This window comes from Nematolebias whitei, chromosome 1 (assembly GCF_014905685.2).
Source record: "Nematolebias whitei isolate Nwh7 chromosome 1, NemWhi1, whole genome shotgun sequence".
Lineage (NCBI taxonomy): Eukaryota > Metazoa > Chordata > Actinopteri > Cyprinodontiformes > Rivulidae > Nematolebias > Nematolebias whitei.
In genome coordinates, this window is record NC_056498.1 from 55009667 (window position 1) to 55035606 (window position 25940).

Here is a 25940-nt window from a genome sequence, read left to right on the forward strand (position 1 = left end):
AAACGAGGGCATGGATTATAAAGTACTTTAAGTGTCTTGATAAGATTGAAAAACGGTACATAAGTGCAGTCCATTTACCATTTACCATTTTTCGACAGGCAATGATGCTTTGATGTCTGTGTGTTACCAAAATATCTCATGAATTACTAAACACATTTTAAAGAAACTTCATCCATCGTCTTTACCCGGGTCTTCCTTTTCGGGTCTCGGGGGTCGCTGTATGAGACACAAGGTATACCATGGACAGGTTGCAAGTCCACTGTAAGGCCACATAGAGACAAACAGCTACTGGTACACACCTTCACTCACACCTAGGATCAGTTTAGTTACTTATTAGTCTAACATGCATGTTTTTGGTCTGTGGGAGGAAACTGGAGTACGATTACCTTCCCACGCAAACTTCTTCCAGAACGGTCCTTGACTGGGATTTGATCTGGTTACCTTCTTGCTGTGAGGTAACGGCTCAACTGACTGCACCACCATGCCACCCCTTAATGAAACTTGCAGAAATAATTTCAAGTGTAGTACAGCGTCGCCTTTCTTCCTCCATCTCTCATACCTGCTACTCTATGGTGGTGATTGACTACAGTGTACATCTAGAAGTAATTAACTTTTGGAGTCAACTTGATTCAAGATGGCTGCCACAGCCAACTAACCTGCAACCCATAGATGATTATAGCCAAATTAGTTTTGCAGTTATTAACCCAAAGATTTGTGTGTTAGCAGCTGAGGCAGATCCCCAACACACATCATGTGCACCAGCTGATCGGTTGCTATTTATCCAGCTATTTAGCGTCAACTTCATCTTTCAGCAAAATACCTCATGAACCACTGGATGGATTTTAACGTGACTTTCACGAGATAATAACTTGATATACCTCTACAACTGATTTATTTTTGGAGGGAAATTGATTCAAGATGGCTGCCATAGCCAACTGAAGTATGAAAGCACAGAGATGCCACAATCAAGTCATTTTTTTAAACAAATGTGCTAAAATTTGACGTGGTTGTTGCGTTGTTCACAACACATTTTTAAGTGCTTTTCATTGCACAGGATCTTCCGTTTGTTAGCAAAATATCTTGTGAACTCTAGACTTTTTGTACATCTACAACTGATTACCGTTTTATGAGGTCAGGTAAATTGTGGATGGCCACCATATCTAATCTACATTAGCCAACGCAAGATGGCTGTTTTTAGTCGATTTAAAAGATGTGGTTTATGTGGACTTGAGTTTTTTGCCTCTTGAAAGAGGAATGAACAAGCTAAAAAACACCGTTCCTTTTGAGCAACCTCAGGCCAAAAGCAGCTGAACGTAAGAAATTTAAGCCGTTCACACAGCTGAAACATATCAAATGAAACGGCAGTGTAACCTGATCACTCTGTGTGGGAATATTCTTAAGAACATCCAGTTTATGCATCGGAGGAAACCTTAAATATCACTCGCTCCGACACCCATTTGGACAAACTTGCATGCAGTGTTGCAGATTAAACCTTTTAGAAATAAGTCATTTCATTGTTGTTGTTGGATGCCTGCAGCGCATCACATCTAAGCATGGTTAAAAAAAAAAAGTACACAGAGTACACTACCGTTATTAATCGTTTTACGTGATGTTCCTAATCGCACATCTGGGACTGGAAAGGTCCTTCTGTACGCTATGTGATCAGATGTGTGGGTGTTAGACAAAAAGGCACACATTTACCATTCAATTCAATAATACTTTATTAATCCCAAAGGGAAATTATTTTGTTGTTGTAACTCATTATCCTCATTTCATTAAGCGATGTTATAGATGCTGATGGCTCTTGTAAAGGTCCATCTCACAGTGGATCCTAAGAAACTGGTTGCAGATGCCGTCCGATCCGTCCACTCAAACTCGGCTGGCCTCTCGGTTCCCCTGGACTGTAGGACCGCTTGAATGCTGGGCAGAACTCCTCCCAGAGCGATGGCCACTCCTCCCAGCAGTCTGCCAAGCTCCTCATAGCTGAGGACAGCCAACTGTAGGTGCTGAGGAACGATCCTGTCCTTCCGCTGTCGTGAGCCGTGTTTCCTGCTAGTTCCAGGATCTCAGTGGTCAGGCACTCGAGCACAGCTGGCAGGTAGATGAGAATGCGTCCACATAACATCCTTTTCAACTCATTTGAGAGTTGGGGCCATAGTTGAGATATTATTTGAGCTTTTGAGATGTTAATCAGCTGCTGTTGTTGTAGAAAACTGCCTTGTTGCCATGGTTACGCATCATAACAAATGTCCAAAAACAAAAAAGTTTCAGTAAAAATCCTTCCGGCTGCACAACATCTGATACCAGAGGAAACAATCATCCAAAAAATATGATCTACATCCAGAAAACCAGGAAATAAATTTTCCAATAGCAAAATCTCAGAAGGAAAGTAACAGAGCTGCTCCAACATGCAGCCACCTTGAGCGGCGCAATTCTAGAACAATAATAGAACATAGGATTGAAACATGTTTTTGTCAATATTTTACCACCCTATCTGTTGTCAAAAGGCCTTCTATGTCTATTATTATGGTACTTTAAATGCTAATCTCTTAAAAAAATGTTTAAAATGTTTAAATGACCTAATTGTCCAATCCCTTTGCTGCACCTGCCGAACTGTTCCAGCAAATCTGCAACGATCAAGTTTGCATACAAAATGAGCTTTTTACGTCTGGCATTGATAGGAACATGAGTGCGGTTTTGTTTTTCCTTATTTCAGATCTACATGGGACTGACGGATCACTTGTGGGGAAAACATTGTCAGAGGGATTTCAAAGACTGCAGACTTCAGGAATACGAGTCGTGGAAAGAGATGTATATCAGGGTGTCTGAGGAAAGAGAACGGAAGCTGCAGAGACTGACGAAGTCTATTGTCTCGGCACATTCTAAGAAACCGAAAGGTGGGTGCTTCGTACTGAAAACACCTAATCTTCTTCTTAAAGGAACAGTTTGACTTTATTTGAAACACCCTGCATTGAGGACGATCAAACTTTTGCAGTTAAATTTATATATATATATGTATATATATAAACTGATATTTAACAATTGTTTGAGTTCACAGTTTAACTCTTAAACAAGACTGTTAGCTACCATTAGCAAACATTTGAACATTAGCAAACTGTTAGTTTTAGCGTTGGATTATGCTGACCCCCCCCCCCCCAAAAAAAAAAAAAAACGAATCAAGTCATTCTAACATCCTTCCTTCCTTCCTTCCTTTCTTTTTATTTATTTATTTATTTTTATATAGGGCGGCAGGTGAAGATGGCATTTATTCACACTGTTGCCAAGCCACCAAGAGACGTTCGAATTCAGCAAGAAATTCACGGAACTGCTGTTCAGCAACCACATCTGCTCAAGTGCAGGTGGGTGTCCACTTCATAAATACACTTTTTTAGCATTTCCTCCCATTTTTGTCTTGGGTTTAATTTATTTGCTTTGCCTGTTCTGTGTATTTTTGGTAGCATTGTTTAAAGACGATTGCATCAGAGACACCCTGGGGTATCAGGACAAAACTCAACTTTGTTTATGCTTGTTTACTTCTCAGTCGCAGAGGTAACTCAAAAAAAGTAATGTACAAGGAAAAACAGATTATAGAAAACATAAAGAATAAATGCAATGAAAATAACATGGAAGCAATAAAATTAAAAGCAATAAAACTGGATTAAAACAAATCTAAAGAAAATTGATGAATAAGAATACATGATAAAACATTTTACAACCACATAGGCTATTCACCAGAACAATTATGAATGTGTCACTAATTAAATTTAAGTTTTCTGAAATTAGTTTTGAGTTTGATTTTAAAGGGAGTGACTGTTTGTGTTTTGTACTGAAGCAGGAAGCTGATTCCTGGTGGGGGTGGGGGGGGGGGGGGGGGTGCTGAATACCCTCCCATTCCAGTTTTAGAGATTTATGGAACAGCCAAGAATCTGGTTCTTCCACGTTAAAGCAGTTGACCAAAAAGTGATTTCAACAACCTAGACAAACCCAGGAATTTGAGCTATGCGCAGCGTAAACTGCATATTTTGGTTTAAAACGACCTTCGATTCTTCGTCAACGTCTGTAACGTGCTGCTGCAGTGGGTGTTTGGAGGTGGGCTCTCATTTTATATTCAATAAATCTGCACGCTTGACGTTTACTTTGTTGGAATATTTCCAGTGTCAAAGGTCAGGAAAACCAAACGAGGACCGGTTTTAATGAACCCAACAGGCCCAGCAGCACCAGTTCTGGTGGAAGCAACAACCAAGACGCTCGCAAAAAAACAAGTGAGCTAAGTGGTTAAGATGTTGGACTGTTATATACATATGTTAATCTGTCAAGCACAATCTAATCATTTCAAGTATTTAAGTATATTTTATCTGATTGTTGCTCACTTAATGTTGATTTTTTTTACAGGAGTTGCTCCAATGATGGCAAAGTCTTTAAAGGCGTTTAAGAAACAGCTGGGACGCAGATAAACTCTTTATATTGGTGCTATTTTCAATGAATGCATCATAAACATACCTCATCTTTCCCAACGTCGGACAGCATTAGGCCTGGTTCATTTAGAATTTGTCAGCTTGTCTTAATATACTGACATTAAAGCATTTGCATCTTTTGTTGGTTCTTTTCACTATTGAATGGACGATGAAGTCTGCAGACGTAATGTAATATTTTGTTTCAGCCTGTTTCAGTTTAAACCTGTATTAAATGGGTTGTGGCTCCATCTAGAGGATAATTGTTTTTTTTTTCTCCCATTCTCCAAGTAATTTGACATGGATTTGTGATTTGTGATGCATTTTTTAATTTTTTTTAAATAAAACTTAAACAAAAGAGCAACAAATGCATGCAAGTGTTCCTGAAAAATGACACCAGGTTTAAATTAAAGCGAATAAAAGATGATGTGCAGGATGCACCGGGGGAGTAATCTGTAGACAAAAACAAATAATTCTGATCAACATTCACATTTTAAACGGATTAGTTTTCATCTCTTGTATGTGGAACATAAATGATAAATTTCAGAGTTCACTAAAGTTCAGTCAAAACTAAAATATTTTACACAAAGATATTTAATTCTGAACTGGCTCGCGTAAAACTAAAATGAAATAAATACTGTACTAAATCTTTTATCAGCACTAAATGTAAACGCAGCAAAAGTTGAAAAAGTTAAAAAACGTTAACATTGCAACCAAAATTTATATATATATATATATATATATATATATATATAAAATAAAAAAATAAACTTCAAATTATTAAACTAGCATTCACATCAGATCTGTATCATGTTCTTACAAGCTTGAATTCTCATATATTGCTACATAAACAGCCGTCAGGTGGAGCTCATATTGAATGACAGTAGTGTGCAAAAGTTTTGAGCTGGCTCTAACTTCTTTATATCTGTGATCTCAAATTTAAAAAGTGAGATCCTACAAAAAATTAATAAAAGTCTTGAGTAAATTATTTTAGTGATGACCTTGGGATTTTCTTCACTCACCATATTGCCTTGTCCGGTTTGTGGCTGACAGCAACTCTCTGCAGAGAGACCACAAGCCAGATGGTAATTACCATAGATCTTATAAAAGCTGTGTCGCATTAAATGTGTTGCCGTGAATTGTAGAATAATAGCTGCGCCTCATGAATCAAAGTATAAAGCTATTTCACAAAATGCACTTCAGTCCTGGACTTGGACGCCTTCTGGTTGCCTCGGTGTGGTTTCTGAATGGATCAAGGTGGTGAAAGGGAGCCAATCCACCTCCTGATGCACCTTTGTGATATAAAGTGATGCAACGGAGCATATGTGCAAAAAAATAAGCTGGCTTTGCAGCTCAATGTGATCAGGGGATGATACATGGTCTGTGTGGGGGAAAAAAGGAAAGTAGCAGGTTAAACAACAGATTCATTAAAAATAAATTTAATAAAAATCGATGACACACGGCAACTTAACCATGAATATGGGATTCGAGGATTCAAGGTTCTTTATTCGTCATTCCACCACAAGTGGTACATGTGGTTGAACGAAATTATGTATACAGGGTCCCACTTGCGGGGCAGCACGGTGGCACAACTGGTAGAGCTGCTGCCTCTCAGCGAGCAGGTCCCTGGTTCAAACCCCGGTCCAGGGGCCTTTCTGGGTGGAGTTTGCATGTTCTCTCCGTGCATGCGTGGGTTTTCTCCGGGTGCTCCGGTTTCCTCCCACAGACCAAAAACATGCATGTTAGGCTGATTGGTAACTCTAAATTGTCCCTAGGTGTGAGTGGGAGAGTGAATGGTTGTTTGTCTCGTTTGTCTCTATGTGTCCCTGTGATGGACTTGCGACCCATCCAGGGTGTACCCCGGCCTTCACACAGTGATTGCTGGACATGGGACCCCCGTGACCCAAAATGGAATAAACGGGTAAAGATAATGGATGGATGGATGTATAATCCATACATAGAACAACTAAACCCATAGTAAATATTTAACCCATCAGTATAGTATCTATTTAAGTTAACTACAGTAGATAAACAATTATTTTTTCTTTAACTTTACCAAAAAAAAAAAAACTAGCATCAATAACAAAAACATGAACAATAATTGAATAATAATATTATACATTATATCCAGCAATGATCATATGTTTATGTGATAATTTGAACAGTTGTATATATTTGGACCACTGTTTTATGCTTGTGAAATGTATGAGTAAAGTAAATAAAAAGAGAGATGCAGTTGGTCCGATTATGTTTTTATTTTTTGCATTCTATACAGCGTGGTAAAGGAGATATTTTAAAGGATAAGTCGTTTTTTCTTTGTGTTTGTGGCTGCGACGCTCCTGTTCGGGACGGGACCATCCAGAGGAGGGACCGGAGGGAGGAGCAGCCGTGACGTCACGTCGGGCAGGAATGAGGGAGTGAATGTTCCGGGTCACAAACTGGACGGGAGAGGAAATTAACTCCGGGACTAGACGAGAGGAAAAAAAGGAAAAGAAAAGAAAACAAGATAAAAAAAAAAAAAAGAAGGAAAAACTCTCAGAATGCCACCGTCGGAAACACCGAGATGTAACCCGAGTTCTTCACGACCAGAATAGGTGTTCTGAAAGCGGAGCGGGCCGACGAGAGACGAGGAGGAAACCCACAGGTGCCAACTCCAAAGTGGGACAAGCGACGGCGCAGAGCCGCCCTCCTCACGAACATTACTCGGTAACGACCTCCACGGGCGGAGTTTCGGTGTTTTTCTATTTTTTTTTTTTTGTTGGACGAGTTTTGTTTCGCTTGTGTTTTTGGCGGTGAACTGGGCTCAGGACGGTCCTGTGGCAATCTGTTGCATCCACCCCCCCCCCCCCCCCCCTTCCCCTTTTGTTTATCGTGGTTTCGTCCCCCCCCCCACGCTTCCATCGTGATGTTTCACTGCATCCCCCTGTGGCGGTGCAACCGTCACGTTGAGACGGTCGATAAGCGCCACTGCTCCCTGCTCTATGTTCCCGATGAGATCTATCGCTACTCGCGGAGTTTGGAGGAGCTGCTGCTGGATGCCAACCAAATCCGAGACCTGCCCAAGGTAAGGGGGACAGAAAGAAACCAGCCGAGCTCGGTATTTAAAGAAACGTTTCCATCCTGATAAAGCTGCTGACTTCACAACATCAGACATCCCGTGAAAGGCTCCTCCTGGGGGGACCTGCTGGGGACAGTAACTTCGCAGGATCAGCACAGGGCCAGAGTGGGTGGACATTTTCTTTAGGACTAAATCCCCACCACAGGTTAACTCAAGGGATGAGCCAGCATAGATGCCAACTGACACATTTCATACATCCAGTAACGCTGCGCCATCCTGGTAGGGTCAGTGGTTTCCAACCCTGGTCCTTGAGGAACACCACCCTGCACGTTTTAGTGGCTTCCCTGCTCCAACACACCTGATTCAGCGATTTCATGACTTCCTCGTGTCCTGCAGAAGCCTGTAAATCACCCATTTATGAAAAAAATCAGGCATGTCGGAGCAGTGGAACAACTAAAACATGCAGGATGGTGTTCCTCAGGGACCAGTGTTGGGAACCCCTGGGATAAACGACCAGAAAGTAACTTTCCACTTTAACGGTGATAAGGTTAAAGGGTGCACGAACAAAGCAAAGGTCAGAAAAGCGAAGTTTTCGTTATGTCCTAAAATTGAGAAAGCCTGAAGGTGAGCAAACTTGGCACAGAGAGTGTAGCCACCATCAACAGGAAAAACAAGCAGTCTGAAATGGCAAGAATGAGCTCTGAGCACTTGCTTATTAGCAAAGGAAATTTTCAAGTGCAATAAATCTGCAATCTTGTCAATTTTTTTTTACTTATATGGTTGTAAACAAATGGTTTATGAGATTGCTAGGCTGGGATCTTGACTCTTTATGTAGATGAAGACAACAGAGTGTTTTTAACTGAGCACAGTGAGTGAACTTCGAGATTAGAACTGAATCCCCAATTATTACATCTAAAGGCACATATTAATGTTAAATTTGCGTACAAACAACAAACACCGTTTACTTACCCTGCCTGTGTTCAGATTTTTGTTGTTTGTGTTCTTTCATTTCACCATTCACTACTTCAGAGCCACTCTTCTTTAATTAAAATTGTTCACAATTTTTAATGCCCTTAATTCCTGCATAGTGTGTGTATGCGCTTTTCTTGTCAACTAAATAACCAAGAGTGTGACCACCGGGAGCAAGTCCAACGCAACATATTTTGTCTTTGTCCGCTTCGATCAGTCCCGATAACTATAATCTTTCATCCCTTTTCAACATCACACCATTTAACGTGTCTCTGTAATGTATGTAACCATTTGAAGAAGCTATAGTTGACGAAAATGTAGGAAACCCCCTCCCCCCCAGTTAACGTTATGCACAAGTATGCTAAAGATGTCGGTTTTCCAGTATGACTTGTTTCCTAGTCCAGGACTAGTGTCCTGGTGATTTTGAAAAAGGAACAGTATATTTATTTGGCTGTAAAGCTGACTGATAAGAATGAAGAGAAATACCAGTATTATAGATGTGCTGTCAGCTTAAAGTAGGTCATAAGTCTGAAACCAAACCTGAACTATGTCAAATGGTGCAGTTTGAAAGACTTTACTCCTCTAGTTCTCTAGATGTAATGATATGCAGTTCTGAAATGCAGGTCCACCATTGTCCTCCATGTAAACGAAGCACTCTGCTGAATTTGACAAAAACCCATGGGAAAATTGTGCCATGTGCTTGAACTGCGTTGGGCTGTCTGTGGTTCCCAACCCTGCTCCTCGAGGAACACTGTCCTGCATCTTTTAGTTGTTCCCCTGCTCCAACACACCTGATTCAGCAATTTAAGTACTTCCTCAAGTTCTCCTAAAGCCCGTTAATCACCAATTCATTCAAATCAGCTGTGTCAAAGCAGGGCAACAACTAAAACATACAGGATGGTGTTCCTCAAGGACCAGTGTTGGGACCCACTGTAGTCTGTGCAGGTAAATGAATATGGCAAAATTGGACAAGCGTAGAATCTCAGTTGTTTAGGTGAACATATAAAAGCGCATGTGCTTATTTACTCGGTATTTGAACAGCCCCATGGGGCCCTCCGTATTTTCAAAACTGGATTTACAGAATGCGTACCGTTTTGTACGCATAAAAGAGGGAGACGAACGTAACACCGCTTTTAAGACGCCATTAGGCCGTTTTCAATGTCGGGTCACTTCTAGACCAGTAAGTTTCCCTTTTCGGCTTAACCTATCTTTTTATTTTCACACTTTACTCAGTAGAGTAAAGGAGTGTAAATACGTACAAATACATCAGAGCTGTTTGACTTCTCAATTCCAAATGGTTCCTCCTTGAACGTTGCTATTGTTGACACATTTTCAGTCGCTTCGGCTGTTTCCGAAGATAAACAAACACGTGGTAGTTGGCAGGCAGTCACAGATTTTGCTCAGAAATGTTCAATTTAATGGCACATTAATCATCAATATGAGAAATTACTTTTTTAAAATGTTATTTTAGTTTTTTTTTTTAACTGTCTTCGTGGCATTTAAGAGTTCCTTTAAGTCACTCGTTGCATCCAGCTTTGTTATTTTTATGTTTATATTTGGCCCTAGTTTTAAGTCTGGCCAAAAGCAAACTGTGCTCAAGCCACAAGGTTTGTGTTTCATATCACTAGTCACACTAACTTATTGTGAAACCAAGGAAAACGCAACATATGAAGTGGGTCATAACTAGATATTTGTTATAATATGATGCTTGATATAACCATATAAAATAATCTAGTATTTTGAGGTAATCTGGTTTATTTTATGCGAGTTCAAACCAATTCAGATTCTTTTTAGACCTACATTTACATCAAGTACTAAAATGGCCAACTTGATGTGTAACATTTAATAAAAAAAAATAAAAAAATCTTAATTCTTATGTGTGAATCTTAGTTCACTGAGTTGTATTTTCTACATACCTGCAAGTATTTAAAAATCACATGACTAGAATTGTTTGCCATGACCAGGTTCACTTTATTGTTGGAAGTATTTTTATTCACCTGTATAAAAAAAACAGTTTTATGAAACTATCAGAGCTGTCACTTTCATCTCTAGTTCCTTCTTCTGTAACAGTGTAACGAAACCTGTTCAACATTTAGCATCCACTGTTTGTCTGGCTACATTTCACTGTCTTTCTGTTGACATTAATGTTGTGAACTTAAGTGTAAAACAAAGTAAAATACCATCAGAGTAAATATGTTTTTGGTTGAAATGAAAATGTTGAGTACCAAAAACTTCGTAAGCGAATGACAACAAGTTGCTTAGATCAAAAAGGTTGTAAAATTAAGATGGGAAGAACACGAATCAGATGTCAACTATAATTTTTTGTACAACACATAATCTTCAGCTATATTTTCTTTGTTGTGACAGAACAAACTGGAAGTCATAATGGTTGTTGTGGTTAGATGATTGGTTGCTCAAACATTTTGTACTTTACACAACAAGCACATTTTTCACAAATGAATCAACTCGCCATCATTTTGTCACAATATGGACTCTGTTTAGAGAATCCAAAAAGATTTTAAGCTGGGCATGTCCATAAAAACAGTGGCACGTTCAGATTTGGGCCATTAAAGTAGCTTTGAATTCAATAAAGAAATGGTACGAAGCAAAAAGGAGGGCCTTTTGTTACTACCATGATACCAGGATGTCGGTTACTGTTTACAGACGCTTTTCCAAATTACATGTAGCTACAGGTTCTGTGTCGCAGTGATTCTATTTTTGTTGAACAGAAACCACATAGGACTGCAGGCGACTACTGGCTGGCTCTGAGAAGTCGGGATACACAAACTTGGCCTTCTTCTTGTTTAGTCTTGTGCTCCTGAATACGCTGGGTACCACTTATAGGATTTATTTCATTTCCTATTGACACAGAGTTACCTTTTTCTAGGGTTAAAGGGACTTCAGCTATATTTTCTTTGTTGTGACAGAACAAACTGAAAGTCATAATGGTTGTTGTGGTTAGATGATTGGTTGCTCAAACATTTTGTATTTTACACAACAAGCACATTTTTCACAAATGAATCAACTCACCGTCATTTTGTCATTTTAGTGTGGGGAGTGGTGGCGCAGAGGTTAGAGAGGTGGGCCTGTGATCCGAAGATCGCCGGTTCACGCCCCGGCCCCGACAACATCAAACTTGCCCCAACCCTCATTCGCCCCACTCTGTGCCCATGAGCAAGGCCCTTAACCCCCCACCATCTGCTCCCTAAACAGGTCTCTCTTGAAAATGAGTTCTCATGGCTCAATGAGACTACCTGGATAAATAAAGGCTAAATGAAAAAAAAAAAACAATCTTCTGTCAGACAGTACATCTCAGTTGTGGCATCAATCTTAAAGCAGAGGAGAAAAGGACAGAAGTTTGTGTCCAGGCTAGGCTAATAGCTAGCCAAATATGTGCTAGTTTTTATCATTTTTTGTGCTTACAGATAGACTATTTTATACTGATGGTGCTAAGAGGCTGCTGATTTGTTTAGTCTGTCAGGGATTAAGTATTTTGAACAGAATAAATGTGCTTCTACTGGCAATGCTCCACACATACATTTCTGTAGAAACACAAGCTTTTTGGTTGAGAAAACAGAGAAAACCATGTCATGCAAAAGTGCAGAGATGTAGTGTTCTTTCACACTGGTATGCCATTTTTGGGAAGGAGTTGTTTTGTAAACCTGGAAATTGGGTCGTCGTTTGAATAGCCATAAGCCTGGGCGAAGACTTTTGCCCTTTTCTTAATAATAGGTTATTAACAAGTCTCATAAATGAGTCCGCAAGGCTCAATGAGACTAGCTGTGTTGTTTTTCTGAATTTTATTTTCACACGACGTATGGTTTGGCTTTTATTTGAAACTTTCTCAAACTTTTCCATCTTCACTGGTTAAGTTGCAGAAAATGTTTTTCGTTCAGCTTTTCAAAGATGGTAAAGTAATTTCAGGGATTCTCACTGTAACCGTCAAAGACAAGGAGTACAATTGGTAATTTATTGGGTTCACACCTGTTCCAGAAAAGTAGACAAAGTATGAAAAAAGCTCTACCGGTAGTCCACTTTTGACCTCATAACTTGTGTCAAGTGGAAAGCTTGTTTGGCCTGTTTTGTGTTTTTGCCACATTTCCTTTTCTCGCATATCCACATGTGACGTTCAGTCAAGTAGTTCTAAAAGTATTACCGGTAATGACTCAGTTTATGGAAGGCCATCAAAGAAAGACATGAAAAGTGACAAGTAAAATCAAAACAATGGGCAATGCTTGTACAGCTTCAATCCTGAATGAATAAAAATTGTGGAACACCCCCCATACATGAATGAATATGCTACGTTGCTTACTTTGTCTGCTGAAGAAAAGCACAGGAACACGTATTCTGACTGGAAATAAAGACGGCATTAAGCGTTCTGTTGTCACGCTCAAGCATTTGTTTGTGCCCGTGTTTTCTAACGAAGTCATAGTGAATCGATGACCTGAATATTAAAGTACAGACAGAATCAACATGGAATAAAAACATTACCCTAGTCAGACTAGACACATTTTTTTCCACAGTTGACTCACACAAGGCTGTGATTAGCAGGTGTACTTGCGACAGCACATCCACATTTACGAGATGGTCGTTTAATTTTTTACTCTGAAAATATTCAAAGCACCTTTATATGATGGGAGAGCTTTATGTTCATGTCAATAAGATAAACTTTTATTGTCCCTTTGGAATGTAACTTATGTGATCATTGTTTGCTGAGTGAGCCCAAGAAATGGAGAAACCTCTCTCTGCGGTCACATCAGCGTGGTTTCACGTATACACGTCGACTGCTAGCATAAGAACTGTGATGCAACCGAGCCTTGACGTAGTAACATACCTCAAGTCAATCATTCCCACCAGCAGGCAGATAAAAACACGTACAAGGCAGTTCTGATGGCAAGATGAAACAGAAAAGGTGTGTTTCACTGCAGCAAGATGAGGCAAGTTGGACCTGAGCAGATAGTAGATCTTTCATTCGATTTGGTTTGTCAGTAGTGCTTGTTAACACCCAAATTAAGACGCTAATCATAACGAATGGACACACATGCAAAACTAGCTGGTTGCTGAAATGCTCTTGCAAGTTAGACCAGTTTATAAATGAATGCAGTTTCCGCTGTTTCCAGTTCACCTGAAACTCGTAAGACAAAGACGTTTCAATGACTAATTGAAATGGCTTGAAATACTTTTAAAGGTGCAACAAGTATTTTCTCAAACAGAGATTGTTGTATTCTGACACAGTTTGAAGCTTGGTAGATTTGGGCATTTTTAGGTGGTTAAATAGAAGCCTAACAGTACTACAGTAGTCCCTCACTTATCGTAGGGGTTACGTTCCAGACACCCCCACGATAGGTGAAAATCTGCAAAGCAGGGATGTTATATTTATTTTATTTCCCAAACTCTTTCAGTGTTCTTAACAATGTTCTAAACTCTTAAACCTACGTAATTTTAACAACATACGTATATGTACGTTACAGTACTGCAACATTTTATATGGGTACTCACCAGTAAAGATACTACAACTTGAAGGATGAGTTCAGCTTCAGGATTATTTGTGACTTTCCTGCCAGTTCTGTGAGTTTAATAGATCGTTACTTCTGACTTTGCGTTGCAAAATAATTTTTACCACATCGGTTTCTCCACTAGCATTTTCTCTCTCCATTGCTGCTCTTTGAATTTCAGCAGAAAGCAGCAGCTGTAAGCACTGTTGGCTTCTGGGCCGTGTAGTTCTTTTGACTTGCGTCACAGTGTAGGCTTATTGAAATAAAACAACAAAATGGTGGCGCCTGTCCGAAGTATTTTTTAGTTTTTTGTGCTACTGGTTGGTTCTCACTCCTGTTAACTTTTTATCCCGTACCGTCCCAATCACGGGAGTAATAATAAAATTGACAGTCGTGTGTCGTGTACAATCTTACGTTGAGAACCCACGAAAGAATGAGTCCGCAAATGTCAAACCGCGAAGTATCAAGGACTTGAAGATCCATCCAAAAAGCTTCACCGACAATTATAGTATTTGGTGTCCCTTTTTCAGTGGAAAGTTTTGATGCTTTTCTTTTTTTTTTTTAAACATGCAATTGATTTGGGTCCATTTTAAATAATTTGTTGTTTATACAAATCTCAGGGGCCGAGATGGTGTAGAGGCAGTGCAGCCGTCTTGGGACCCGAAGGTCCTGGGCTCGATCCCCAGTCATTGCACATCTCGTGGTGTCTCTGAGCAGGCCACCCCAATATCAGTTGCTCCCTGGGTACCTCCAATAGCTGCCCACTGCTCCCCCTGGTGGTGGATGGGTTAAATGCAGACAGCCAATTTCGCCATTGTATGGGAACATACAATGATGACAATACATACACATTATTATTATTATTATACAACCAATGATTAATTGAGAATCAAGAGATCTGTTAGCTTAAACTCCAAAACTGTCAACAAAACCAAACTCCACCCACCCACCCTCCATCCTCACCGACTGTCTCAATGAGCTAAATCACTGGTTTTCTAACAACTTTCTACAACTAAACAGTAACAAAACAGAAATCATTCTTGTCGGTACCAAAAACTCTCTTTTAAAATCAGAACATCTTCTCATCCCCCTTAACATCTCCCTGCTATCCCCCTCGCCTCAGGTTAAGAGACTTGGTGTCATCCTCGACACCACTCTCTCCTTCACTTCACACATCAACAATGTCACTCGGTCTGCCTATTTCCATCTCCGAAATATTAACCGTCTCCGCCCTTCTCTCACACCCCGCTCCACAGTCATCCTTGTTCACAGTCTTGTGACTTCTCGGATTGACTACTGCAACTCCCTTCTTTGTGGCCTCCCCAACAAATCTCTCCAGAAGCTGCAATTGGTCCAGAACTCAGCTGCCCGTGTCATCACTCAAACCTCCTCCTATAACCACATCACTCCAGTCCTGCAGCAGCTCCACTGGATCCCAGTTAAATCAAATCTTCAAAATTCTTCTTCTCACTTTCAAAGCTATCCACAACCTTGCCCCTTCGGACCTATCTGACCTCCTACACATCTCCATCCCCTCTCGCTCTCTCAGATCCTCCTCTTCACTACACCTCCATGTACCCTCTGCCCGCCTCTCCACCATGGGGAGCAGGGCCTTCACCTTCATCTCTGGAACTCTCTACCCCCTGACTTACGAGACACCACCTCTCTTTCTCTATTCAAGACTGCTCTGAAAACACATCTCTTTAGACTCGCTTATCCTTAACTTTGCTGTATGTATTTTATATTCTTTATGTATTTTATATTCTGTATGTATTTTATATTCTTTATTCCTGTTGATCTTTGTTCTTACTGTAAAGTGTCCTTGGGTGTCATGAAAGGCATTTTTTTAAATAAAATGATTATTATTATTATTATAAAACTACTATTTAAAACATATTAAAACCACTCTTTGCTTAAAATATGAAAGAAAGGTAGGCTAAGGTTTAAAAAAAAAAAAAAGTCAGTTTGAGGCAACAAGGAAGAGGGCCGGCAATGGAGGAGGGGGCGTACCAAAGAGACCATCTTATCACAAGCAGAACTGGTTTGTTCCACTTTGGAGTAAGCAGTTGGGGGAAGAATCAGTTTTGTTGTGTGTTTCCTTGACTGATGAAGCCTTCCGGATCGAAGGCGAAACGTTTCAGCACAAAAAAGAAACTGTCCGGATGACCTGACTGAAAAAATGTTGGATTGTATACCTGGATTATTGAGCATGGACTTTGTTGTTCAATTCGAGGCTGTTTATAAGAAAGGAAAGGGAGATTGGCTGCTGGTTTTTGTCATTTAGACTTTGTTGAAGTTACACACAGTGATGGTGGAGATAGCGAGGAGGGACAATTTCCTGTTTTAGACAGGAAGCAGCAGAGATTATGACTCATGCAGAGTGGTAAAAAAACGTGCTGCTCCGTGTCAGAACAGGACGCTGGTGGTCAAACTGACTGTGTCCCATGTGACCTACAGGATGAAGTGTCCTGAAGGTAGTGCAAGTTGTTCAGCGTCTGACACATGCTTGGGACGGTTTTAACTCCAGCACAGGCTGTGATATATAATACTGTATGCGTGTGTGCACGTAGTGCACTTGTAACCTTACTGTGAAATGTGTATTTAACTGTGTAAATTAACAGTGATGTTCCCTTCTAAAGCCTGTTTCTCATGAAAGTTGTTGTCTGGTGGTCAGTTGGAAGTTTTGGTGATTGTGTGAGTTTTCCCTCAACAACAATAAAAGTTACATACGTTTAGCAGATTTCCTGTCCCAAGTTGAAGCAAAGTAAACTTACTGTAAAGCTCACTGCACAAATATACTCCTCGCTCGTCTTGAGCTTAAGCAAACAGAGCTGAAAGTGGAACCGACGATGCAAACACTGACTCAGGGTTCGAGAAAGTGGTTTGTGCGTTTCTGACGGGGCCTGTTTTTTTTTTTTTTTTTTGTGTGTCTCGCATGCTTCGTTGTTCGGGGCGAGGTGCGGGTGACACGAAAAGGAAGAACAGGTTCGCTGTCAGAACGCAGGAATCTCAAAGAGCAACGTTGTTTTGAAGCTAACAGCTGACGAGACCAGAGGAGCTAATCAGGCATTTCTTTTTGTTATAGTGTCTGCCACGTCCTGAAGCAGCAGATCTGATCTGATCTGTCCCACCCAGAATCTGTTTTCTGGAAAGGTTTGACAAGAAACGCGTCCTGAGCCTTTCGGTAGATCGACTGGTTTAGCAGTCACCGAGTCCACGATGTTTTTGAATAAAATGTGAAAGTGTAATTAAAGTGGATCAAATTCAAAAGCCCAAACAAACAGCATACAGGTTTCTCTGAAACGATGGCTTAGAGGCGGTTTAAGTTGTCGTAAGATGTTGGAATGGCATGCAGTCTGCAACAGGGTGGAGTTTGGCTTTTGGACCCATGGCTTTATTTTTTGTGCACATGTTATAACTGTATGTGAAAATGGCTCATGCGTAATGAGAAATACACTCCACACCTTGTTGACAGTGAGAAAATATATGTTGGTTGTTCCGCTCAGTTTTATTGCACACTTGTGCATTTGTTTTCATATAACAAAGCGGTCAGTTCAGCATTAGAGGAAGCAGTGGAGAATACTGGTAAAATGGTTAAATCATATTATAAATATCTATAGTAACGGGCTCAAGGTATTTTATTTATTTAATAAGCTGTCTGTGTGCCAGGCAAACAAAAAGGACCAAAAGAGGAACAGCGGACTAGTTTCCTCCTCGAAATATAACTTTTTTTTTTTTTTGCATCAGCCTAAATCTTTCTCACCGTAATAATAAACTGTTTATCTAAAGGCTTAAAAAAAAAAAACCTTAAAATATTCAGAGTGCCCAACATGTGGTAAAACAAAAAACACATCTGTGCATGAAAAAAGAGAACAACCTTTTTATTTCTTCTTGTTCAGAAAGGAAACTTGAACAAAACATAAACGTATTAAGCAATCATTGTAAAATAAATGAGAAATGTGTTGTATATTCAGAAATAAGCTCTTTTGGCGAGTTAAAACACCTTCCAACCAGTAGAGCAGAGAAAATGTAAAGCCCTACAGGGAAATGAATGAGTTCTCCTTTTCCTGCTAGAACATTAAGGGAGCATGGGGGAGCACGGTTTGCAACCTGATGTGCCACGATACATGAATATCTCTGCTCGTTCTTGTCATCGGAGTCAACTTGATTTAATTGATTATGCCTTTTGAATGACTAATCAATTTAGATCTTTTTTTTTCAGAACAACACAACAACGATCAGTTGTTACGATCTGTTTTAATGTAAATATAGTTTATGTTTCCCAGTTCAGCTTTGATAAATCAGATTTATAAATGTCCAATTTTGTAAAACAGGGTCTTGTCCATAGCAGTCACATACTCGTCTTTTTGTAACCCAAGTTTACCGTAATCAAGAATTACTGGGAAAAGCTTCCAGGTAGTAGTAGATTGATCTGTAAGGAATAAATAATAATACAAATATAGTCAAAATATCGTCTAAAACTGATATGGATTAGCAGAAGAAAATAAAATGTAGTTTGAGAAAGGTGCAGTTTGCAGAAACAGATTTTTAGTCCATGATGTTGAGAGATTGAATGTCTGATTGGATATTTTATAAGTTTTTGAACTATGTAATTATTTCTGTAGTTAAAAAAAAAATATATATATTATTATTATTTTTTTTGTTTTACTTTTAGTTCTCTGAAGGTTTTGCTTTTTTGCAGCTGATTTTTATCGTTAACGTTTTTGCAATCTCAGCATATCTTGGTCTCTGTCTTCAGAATTATGCATGAAAAGAAGCATTTGAATATATTTAGTACTATACAAATATTGTTCGGTGTTGCTGTTTTAAAAAAACAAACAAAAAAACACAGGAATAAGAGGATGGGAGCTTTTCTGGGTTAGAAATTATACAGGTGCTGGTCATCAAATTAGAATATCATGAAAAAGTTGATTTATTTCAGTAATTTCATTCAAATAATTTAACTTTGTATATTATTTCATTTTCATTTACCCTTTATTTACACAGGTAGACTCAGTGAGCCACGAGAACTCATTTTCAAGAGAGACCTGTTTAGGGAGCAGATTATATTCATACATTACTCCCAGACTGATATATTTCAAGTGTTTATTTCTTTTAATGTTGATGATTATAACTGACAAGACCCAAGTCCTGTTGGAAAATGAAATCTGTATCTCCATAAAGTTGGTCAGCAGCAGGAAGCATGAAGTGCTCTAAAACTTCTGGTAGACGGCTGCGTTGACCTTGGACCTCAGAAAACACAGTGGACCAACACCAGCAGAGATGACATGGCACCCCAAACCATCACTGACTGTGGAAACTTGACACTGGATCTCAAACAACATGGATTATGTGCCTCTCCTCTCTTCCTCCAGACTCTGGGACCTCGATTTCCAAAGGAAATGCAAAATTTACTTTCATCAGAGAACATAACTTTGGACCACTCAGCAGCAGTCCCAGGCGAGACACTTCTGACGCTGTCTCTTGTTCAAGAGTGACTTGACACAAGGAATGCGACAGCTGAAACCCATGTCTTGCATACATCTGTGCGTGGTGGTTCTTGAATCACTGACTCCACCTGCAGTCCACTCTTTGTGAATCTCCCCCACATTTTGGAATGAGTTTTGTTTCATAATCCGCTCTAAGGTGCAGTTATCCCTATTGCTTGTACACTTTTTTTTCCCACCACTTCGTTTCCTTCCCTTCGCCTCTCTATTAATGTGCTTGGACACAGAGCTCTGTGAACAGCCAGCCTCTTTAGCAATGACCTTTTGTGTCTTACTCTCCTTGTGCAAGGTGTCAATGGTCATCTTGTGGACAACTGTCAAGTCAGCAGTCTCCCAATGATTGTGTAGCCTACAGAACTAGACTGAGAGACCATTTAAAGGCCTTTGCAAATGTTTTGAGTTAATTAGCTGATTAGTGTGGCACCAGGTGTCTTCAATATTGAACATTTTCACAATATTCTAAGTTTCTGAGATACTGAATTTGGGGTTTTCATTAGTTGTCAATTATAATCATCAACATTAAAAGAAAGAAACATTTGAAATATATCAGTTTTGTGTGTAATGAATGAATATAATATACAAGTTTCACTTTTTGAATGGAATTACTGAAATAAATCAACTCTTTCATGATATCCTAATTTTCTGACCAGCACCTGTAGTTGTTTTAGCTGTACTGTCATTTTCCCAACTTATTTTAAAACATTTAATAAAGCTGATACATTCCAATACAGGAGTATTGCCTTGAATAATCATCTGTTGGTGTTTTTTACCGCACAGTTTAGAATTTTTGGAGCATGTTTGATTTTATATAAAATAGAAAAATGCACAGGAGAGCTCCAAAAATTAAATCATGGTTAGTGATAATTTGTTGCATTAAATTTACTCCTAGTGCTGATTAGACCATAATGTATAAAGTGATACTAAAATTCTTTGTTAAAATGCTTTTACTAATCCTTTTGTTTTCTGCTTTCAGCCATTTTTCCAACTGGTAAAACTCAGAAAACTTGGCCTAAGTGACAATGAGATCCAAAGACTTCCAGCGGAAATTGGCAACTTTATGCAGCTGGTAGAGCTGGATGTGTCTCGAAATGGTAAGAGGAAAACGTCAGTTTAGCACAGGCGTAAACTCGAGTTCTGCAACATGTGCAACTGTGTTTCTGTGCGTTTAATCCCCAACTGCCTGAATAAATTGTATTGCACAACAGGGCTGAAATCAGTAAATGAATCATTTTGACAGGTTTGCTCCTCGTTTGTGAAACCGATGCAACGAACGAGCTAAAAAACAAATACTGCTTTGCATTAGTCTTCATTGTAGCCACATTGAGCTGTAAAACTAAAATTAGATTGATAATTAAATTCAGGTTCGTGAGCTGTTTTTTTAACTGGTCTTGCAAATACTAGTTTATACAATCTTGTACCTGATCAGTGAAAGACACTTGGAGCAAAGCAACAGCATTTCACTTTCTTCTTCTCCCCACAGCATTTGTCTTCTTGTACTAGATAAGTTTATTAAAGTTGGTTACTGTGTAGTTTTAAATGGCAGATTATTGACAGAAGCCAGGACAGTGATTTACAGCCTCCCCAGATTAGTCATTTAAATTTTCACATCAAAGCAACAAGAGAAAAAGTCAAGTGTGCTTATAATAGTTTATACTTTTTAGAGCAACCCAAATATTTGGTTCACTTTTTGACAAAATGAGCACATCCAGAAGTCCCACCACCTTGTTTTACTCAGATTACTCCGTATTTTTAGTTGTGAGAAGTTGAGTTGCTTTCTTGTACACATTATATCCGTTTTATAACATTGTTTGTTCTTTTATTCAGATATTATGGAAATTCCAGAGACCATTTCGTGCTGCAAATTCCTCCAAGTGGCAGATTTCAGTGGTAATCCAATAACGAGGTGATTAACCGGCACAAAACAAGGATTTTTAAAAAAAATCAAGCCTTTTGAATATGAATGGGAAAGAAGACATTTTAAATATATTAGACAATTTTTTTTTATTTTATTTTTTGTGAGGAGAAATGTAATTGATTGTGTTCTTTAGTCTCCTCTGCTGGTGCAAGTTGAACAGTTTGCACTTGTTAGGCTGCAGATTGTGTATTGTAAGCTTTATTTGTGGGTGAGGTCAGGTCTAATTTACACCTCAGCATGAGCATCACCACAGGGCTGTACAGTGTTTGGAGCCATAAGCGACCGCAGTGATTGTTAATACAAAGTTATTTCTGTTACATGTGTTTTACACACAAACACTCACACCCGCAACACTTTTCACAGAAGAAACCCAATGTTCCTCTTGTGCATCACTCTTAGCAGCGGCTAAATAGGTCTAGGTTCAATAATAAGTTCAAAGGGACACAATGCCCTTTTTAGTCACTCTTAGAGGATGAAAATATTAAGGGTTCATTCTTTTCAACGATTAGAATTCAAGTTATGGCTAAAAACATTGATTAGGTTAGAGAAAAGCACCATTTAAACAAACTCACACAAACAAACAAAAAAAAAAATAACTAGAGAAATTGCATTTCTTGTGAAAATGCAGTGTGAATGCTCATTGCTGAATAATTTGCAGAAAAACAGCCGAAATTAACTATAAACGTGCTGAATTGTAGCTGAAATGGAAAAACAGGCCTAGATTAGCAGGAGAAAGCAGAAATAACACGTATTTGCTGAATTAGGTTTAAATAAGCAGAAATGGGCACAAAATTTAAACGTTAGCTAAAAAAGATGAAATTAGCAAAATAAAAAAACTGCTGAATAGTAGCTGAAAAGGCAGAAAAAAACTTATACAACCTGAAAGAAACGAAAAGAGCTGAAATTAGCTAAAAAAAATGTGGAATTAGCTGTCAAAGCTAAAGTTAGCATAAAATAGCTACTGGTAAATATTATCTGAACGAGCATAAATTGCTGAAACTAGCAGTAATAAGCTGAAATTAGCAGAAAGAAGTTAATTAGGCTAAAAGTAGCAGAAATTACCACAAAAAAACTTGAATTTATCTGAAAACAGCTGAAATTAGTTAAGACTTACAAAAAATGTAGCTGAAAACATAGAACAAGCTTAAATTAGCAGAAGAAAGCAGAAAGAACACGTTTGCACAATTACGCTGAAAGAAGCAGAAATGAGCACAAATAAGTGGAAATTATCCACAAAAAGATGAAATTAGAAAAAAAAAAAAACTGTTGAAAAGTAGCTGAAAAGGTAGAAAGAAGCTTAAATTACCAGAAGAAAGTGGAGAGAGCACATTTTTGTTGAGTTGGGATGAAAAAAATTGAAATGCTCGCAAAAAATTGGAATTAGGTGAAAAAGCTAAAATTAGCATAAAACAGCTAAATAATAGCTGAATAGAGCATAACAAGCTGAAACTAGCAGAAACAAGTTAAAAGAAGCACAAACATTTTTTTAGTTGGCAGAAAGAATCTAAAAGGAGCACAAAACAGCTGAAATTAGCTGAAAAAAGTTTAAATTTGCACAAGGAAACTGAAAGAAGTTGAAGCATAACAAAATGTGAAAGGAGCAGCTCAATTAATTTCCTATTAGGAAAAAAGTAGCATAAAAGGCTAAATATTTCAAAAAGCTAAAGCTGCACCAATACCAAAAGTCACAGCGTCTTTCTCCTGAAAGAGCTGAACGTTTTGATTTATGATTTATTGAAATAGCACAAAAATTGTGGAACAAGAAAGATGCCGAAAAATGTACAGAAGAAAAACGGATCATAATAGTGTGAGTGCTTCATAAGCGTTCACACAACAAGAGTTGACTTTATATTGTATTAAATGACCTATAAGTTTTGAGCTTCATGGGAATTCCCTGTTTAATTTCAGTCATACAAATTGTGTTTATATGTACAATCTGTAGTTTGTTAATAAAAGGGCTCCATATTTATGCTGGCGAGTTTGGACTCCTAAACAGCAGAAATTAGAGACCATTGTAGTCTGGCAAGGGTTTAAAATTTGATTAGCAACTTAGCAAGAATGTACAGTAATACATGCATCTCAGTCCTGTTTCCAGCTGCTCAGTCTGTGTAATGATCACCTGCACGCTGACTTCTGTCATTAGCTGTGACCTTTTTATTTTTAATTATTATTTTTTATCTCACATTGTATTCTCTGTTTTGTTTTTTCAGGTTACCTCAAAGCTTTCCTGAGCTTCGTAATCTAACATGCCTGACCATCAACGATATTTCTTTACAGGTTCTTCCAGAAAACTTTGGAAAGTAAGTAAATGTTTTATTAAGAAATCTCTTACTTGGACAAACAAACAAACAAAAAAAAAACACGTTTAAAATGTTAAAAACGTTCTATTCAGAATTTTAGAATAAATTTGATGCGCTGGATTATTAGCGGCAATCCCAAGTGTTGACTAGTGACTACAAAGAAATGCTAAAAGAACTAGCTGATCCAGAATCAGATTTTCTGTTTACACACGAAATGAGCAAAAAAAAACTTTTAAAGAAAGTCGGTTAAAAAAAAAAAAAGATGGCAAATGCGCTCATAGACGGCTACTTTAAACAAACATTAGAGGCAACGTAGCTGTTTAATCGGCACTCTGAGACCTGGCTTGTAGCAGTGAAGTTATTCAGATTTTTACTAGAATTACTTTGCTTATAATAAACAGTGTTATGACCTCCCGCTCAGTCTTTTGCCGTAAATGATTTATATTTAAATATCGTTCTACTGATGTATTCGCAAGTAACTTTCTGTCTATAGGACGACATTTTACTGCCCATGGGGGCCCCAAGTGACAATCCCAAAGAGCCTTTGCAATGTTTTTCTAAAACTAACCGATGTTTCTGTGATAATTCAATAAATAAATAAAATCTGACGAAGTGAACGATGCTTTGAAATCCTCATAGTTTTGTTTTGCTGCACCTGAAAATGGTTATTTGGTACACAATTTAGACCTAAAGTAATTTTCTGAAAATCCCTTTGCAACTGTTTAATTAGTTAAAAAAAATACTTTCCTACTAAGAGTAACAAAGAGTCGAGGTTAAAGCTTTCTACTAGACTATCCAGGACATGATGTCTAACTTGGCTTGAGCAAAAGAACTAAAGATGAACTGCAGCTTCTTTTTTTAAAAAAATTTCTCAAAAGCAACGCTACACAGTTTAGTTTCAAGCTATTTTAGGAAATATCTTCCTGCTGCTAACTAATGCAGCTAAAAGCTAACATGGACTGATTTGCAATTCTTTCCTAATAATTCCTTTTGAAAGACATCAAAGTGTCTTTGTTAAGCTATAATTACCATACTACAATAAAAACCTGTCCACAAAAAGTTACAGAAAAGAGTTTTTCCAGATTGTTTTTTTTAACAGTTTAACTTGATCACTTCTCCACGTGTGTGCATAAATCTTTGTGGACTGCACACTCGACCTGTTGGACAACTGCATCAATCTTTCAATGAGCAATTGTACAATCTGTGGTATTTTGAGGTCAGCTCTGTAAGCCAAATCTATGTAAAGTTTAAGGAAATGACTTACTCTTCCCAGACACATTCATCATTGTCCTTTTGGCTTAAATGTCTGTTCGTAAAAGGCAAGCAGGTTGTCTGCCAACATCTGTGTCCCTGTATGAGCCTATTTTTATTGTTGAGTTCAGTTTTAATTAAATTTAATATCACAACTATGTGCTTTTAGGTACCACACGGGATGTCTTTAAAAAAAAAAAAAAAAAAAGTTTGGAATTCCACACTAAACCCTCCTTAAAACTTTTTTTTGACTACACACAAATAACCCGTCCTTTGCAAATAAGATTTCAGAGAGAAATCTACCATTTTGTTGCAAACACCAACATGAGTACAGAACAAAAACATGCATGTTAGGCTGCTTTCAGGCTCGGGTCTCTCTTGCAAAAGAGATCTGTGATCTCAGTGGGATTTGCAGGATTAAATAAAGGTTAATAAATTAATAAATAGACTTGGGTTGCCACAACAGCAAACAAAAGGCACAACTGATTAATTTTTTGACTGTAGACAAGTTATCTGCTACTTCTGCTCCCTTCTTTAGCCTCATGGTACTGCCAGTCCCCCCCCCCCCCCACACACACACTTTGTATTTTTATCTTTTATAATGCAGTGACTGAACGCCTGCTCTCCGTCAAGGGGAGGAGGTAATGAAAAGCAGAACGCAGTTGGAGCCAAATGCTGCAGGTATTCAGAGGAAGATAAGATAAATGTGCGAGGGGTTAAATGCCATCGGTAATTTGTCTCAGGAGTTGTTTTTTTTTTTTCTTTCCCCCAACAAGAAACGTGTGAAAATCAACCACAGGTTTACTGTTGTGAAAGAAGGAAACACAGAAAGCAAGATGAACTATATACACTATATATATACTAACTGTATTTCATCTGGTCCCTGCTGTTACCGAGAGACTTTATAGTTTACATAACCGCAGACTTGTCGCTGTTCGGCAAAAATCGCTGAGTTCAATCAAAAATATGTCGTTTACGTGAATCATCTAGATCT

General features: G+C 38.5%; 2 protein-coding genes across 2 annotated transcripts in view; both read left to right on the forward strand.

The window, feature by feature from the left end:
- eloal (elongin A, like) overlaps positions 1-4525 on the forward strand; it is a 7506-nt gene extending 2981 nt beyond the window's left edge. The window contains exons 8-11 of the mRNA XM_037685434.1: positions 2717-2897; positions 3245-3359; positions 4156-4262; positions 4393-4525. Of these exons, the coding sequence (XP_037541362.1) occupies positions 2717-2897; positions 3245-3359; positions 4156-4262; positions 4393-4454 (465 nt within the window). The 3' untranslated portion in view covers positions 4455-4525. The remainder of the gene's footprint in view (positions 1-2716; positions 2898-3244; positions 3360-4155; positions 4263-4392) is intronic.
- A 2784-nt stretch (positions 4526-7309) lies between these two features.
- Positions 7310-25940, forward strand: part of lrrc1 (leucine rich repeat containing 1) — a 31937-nt gene continuing 13306 nt past the window's right edge. Inside the window, exons 1-4 of the mRNA XM_037685445.1 lie at positions 7310-7515; positions 20454-20571; positions 21305-21383; positions 23606-23695. Coding sequence (XP_037541373.1) covers positions 7357-7515; positions 20454-20571; positions 21305-21383; positions 23606-23695 — 446 coding nt within the window. The 5' untranslated portion in view covers positions 7310-7356. The remainder of the gene's footprint in view (positions 7516-20453; positions 20572-21304; positions 21384-23605; positions 23696-25940) is intronic.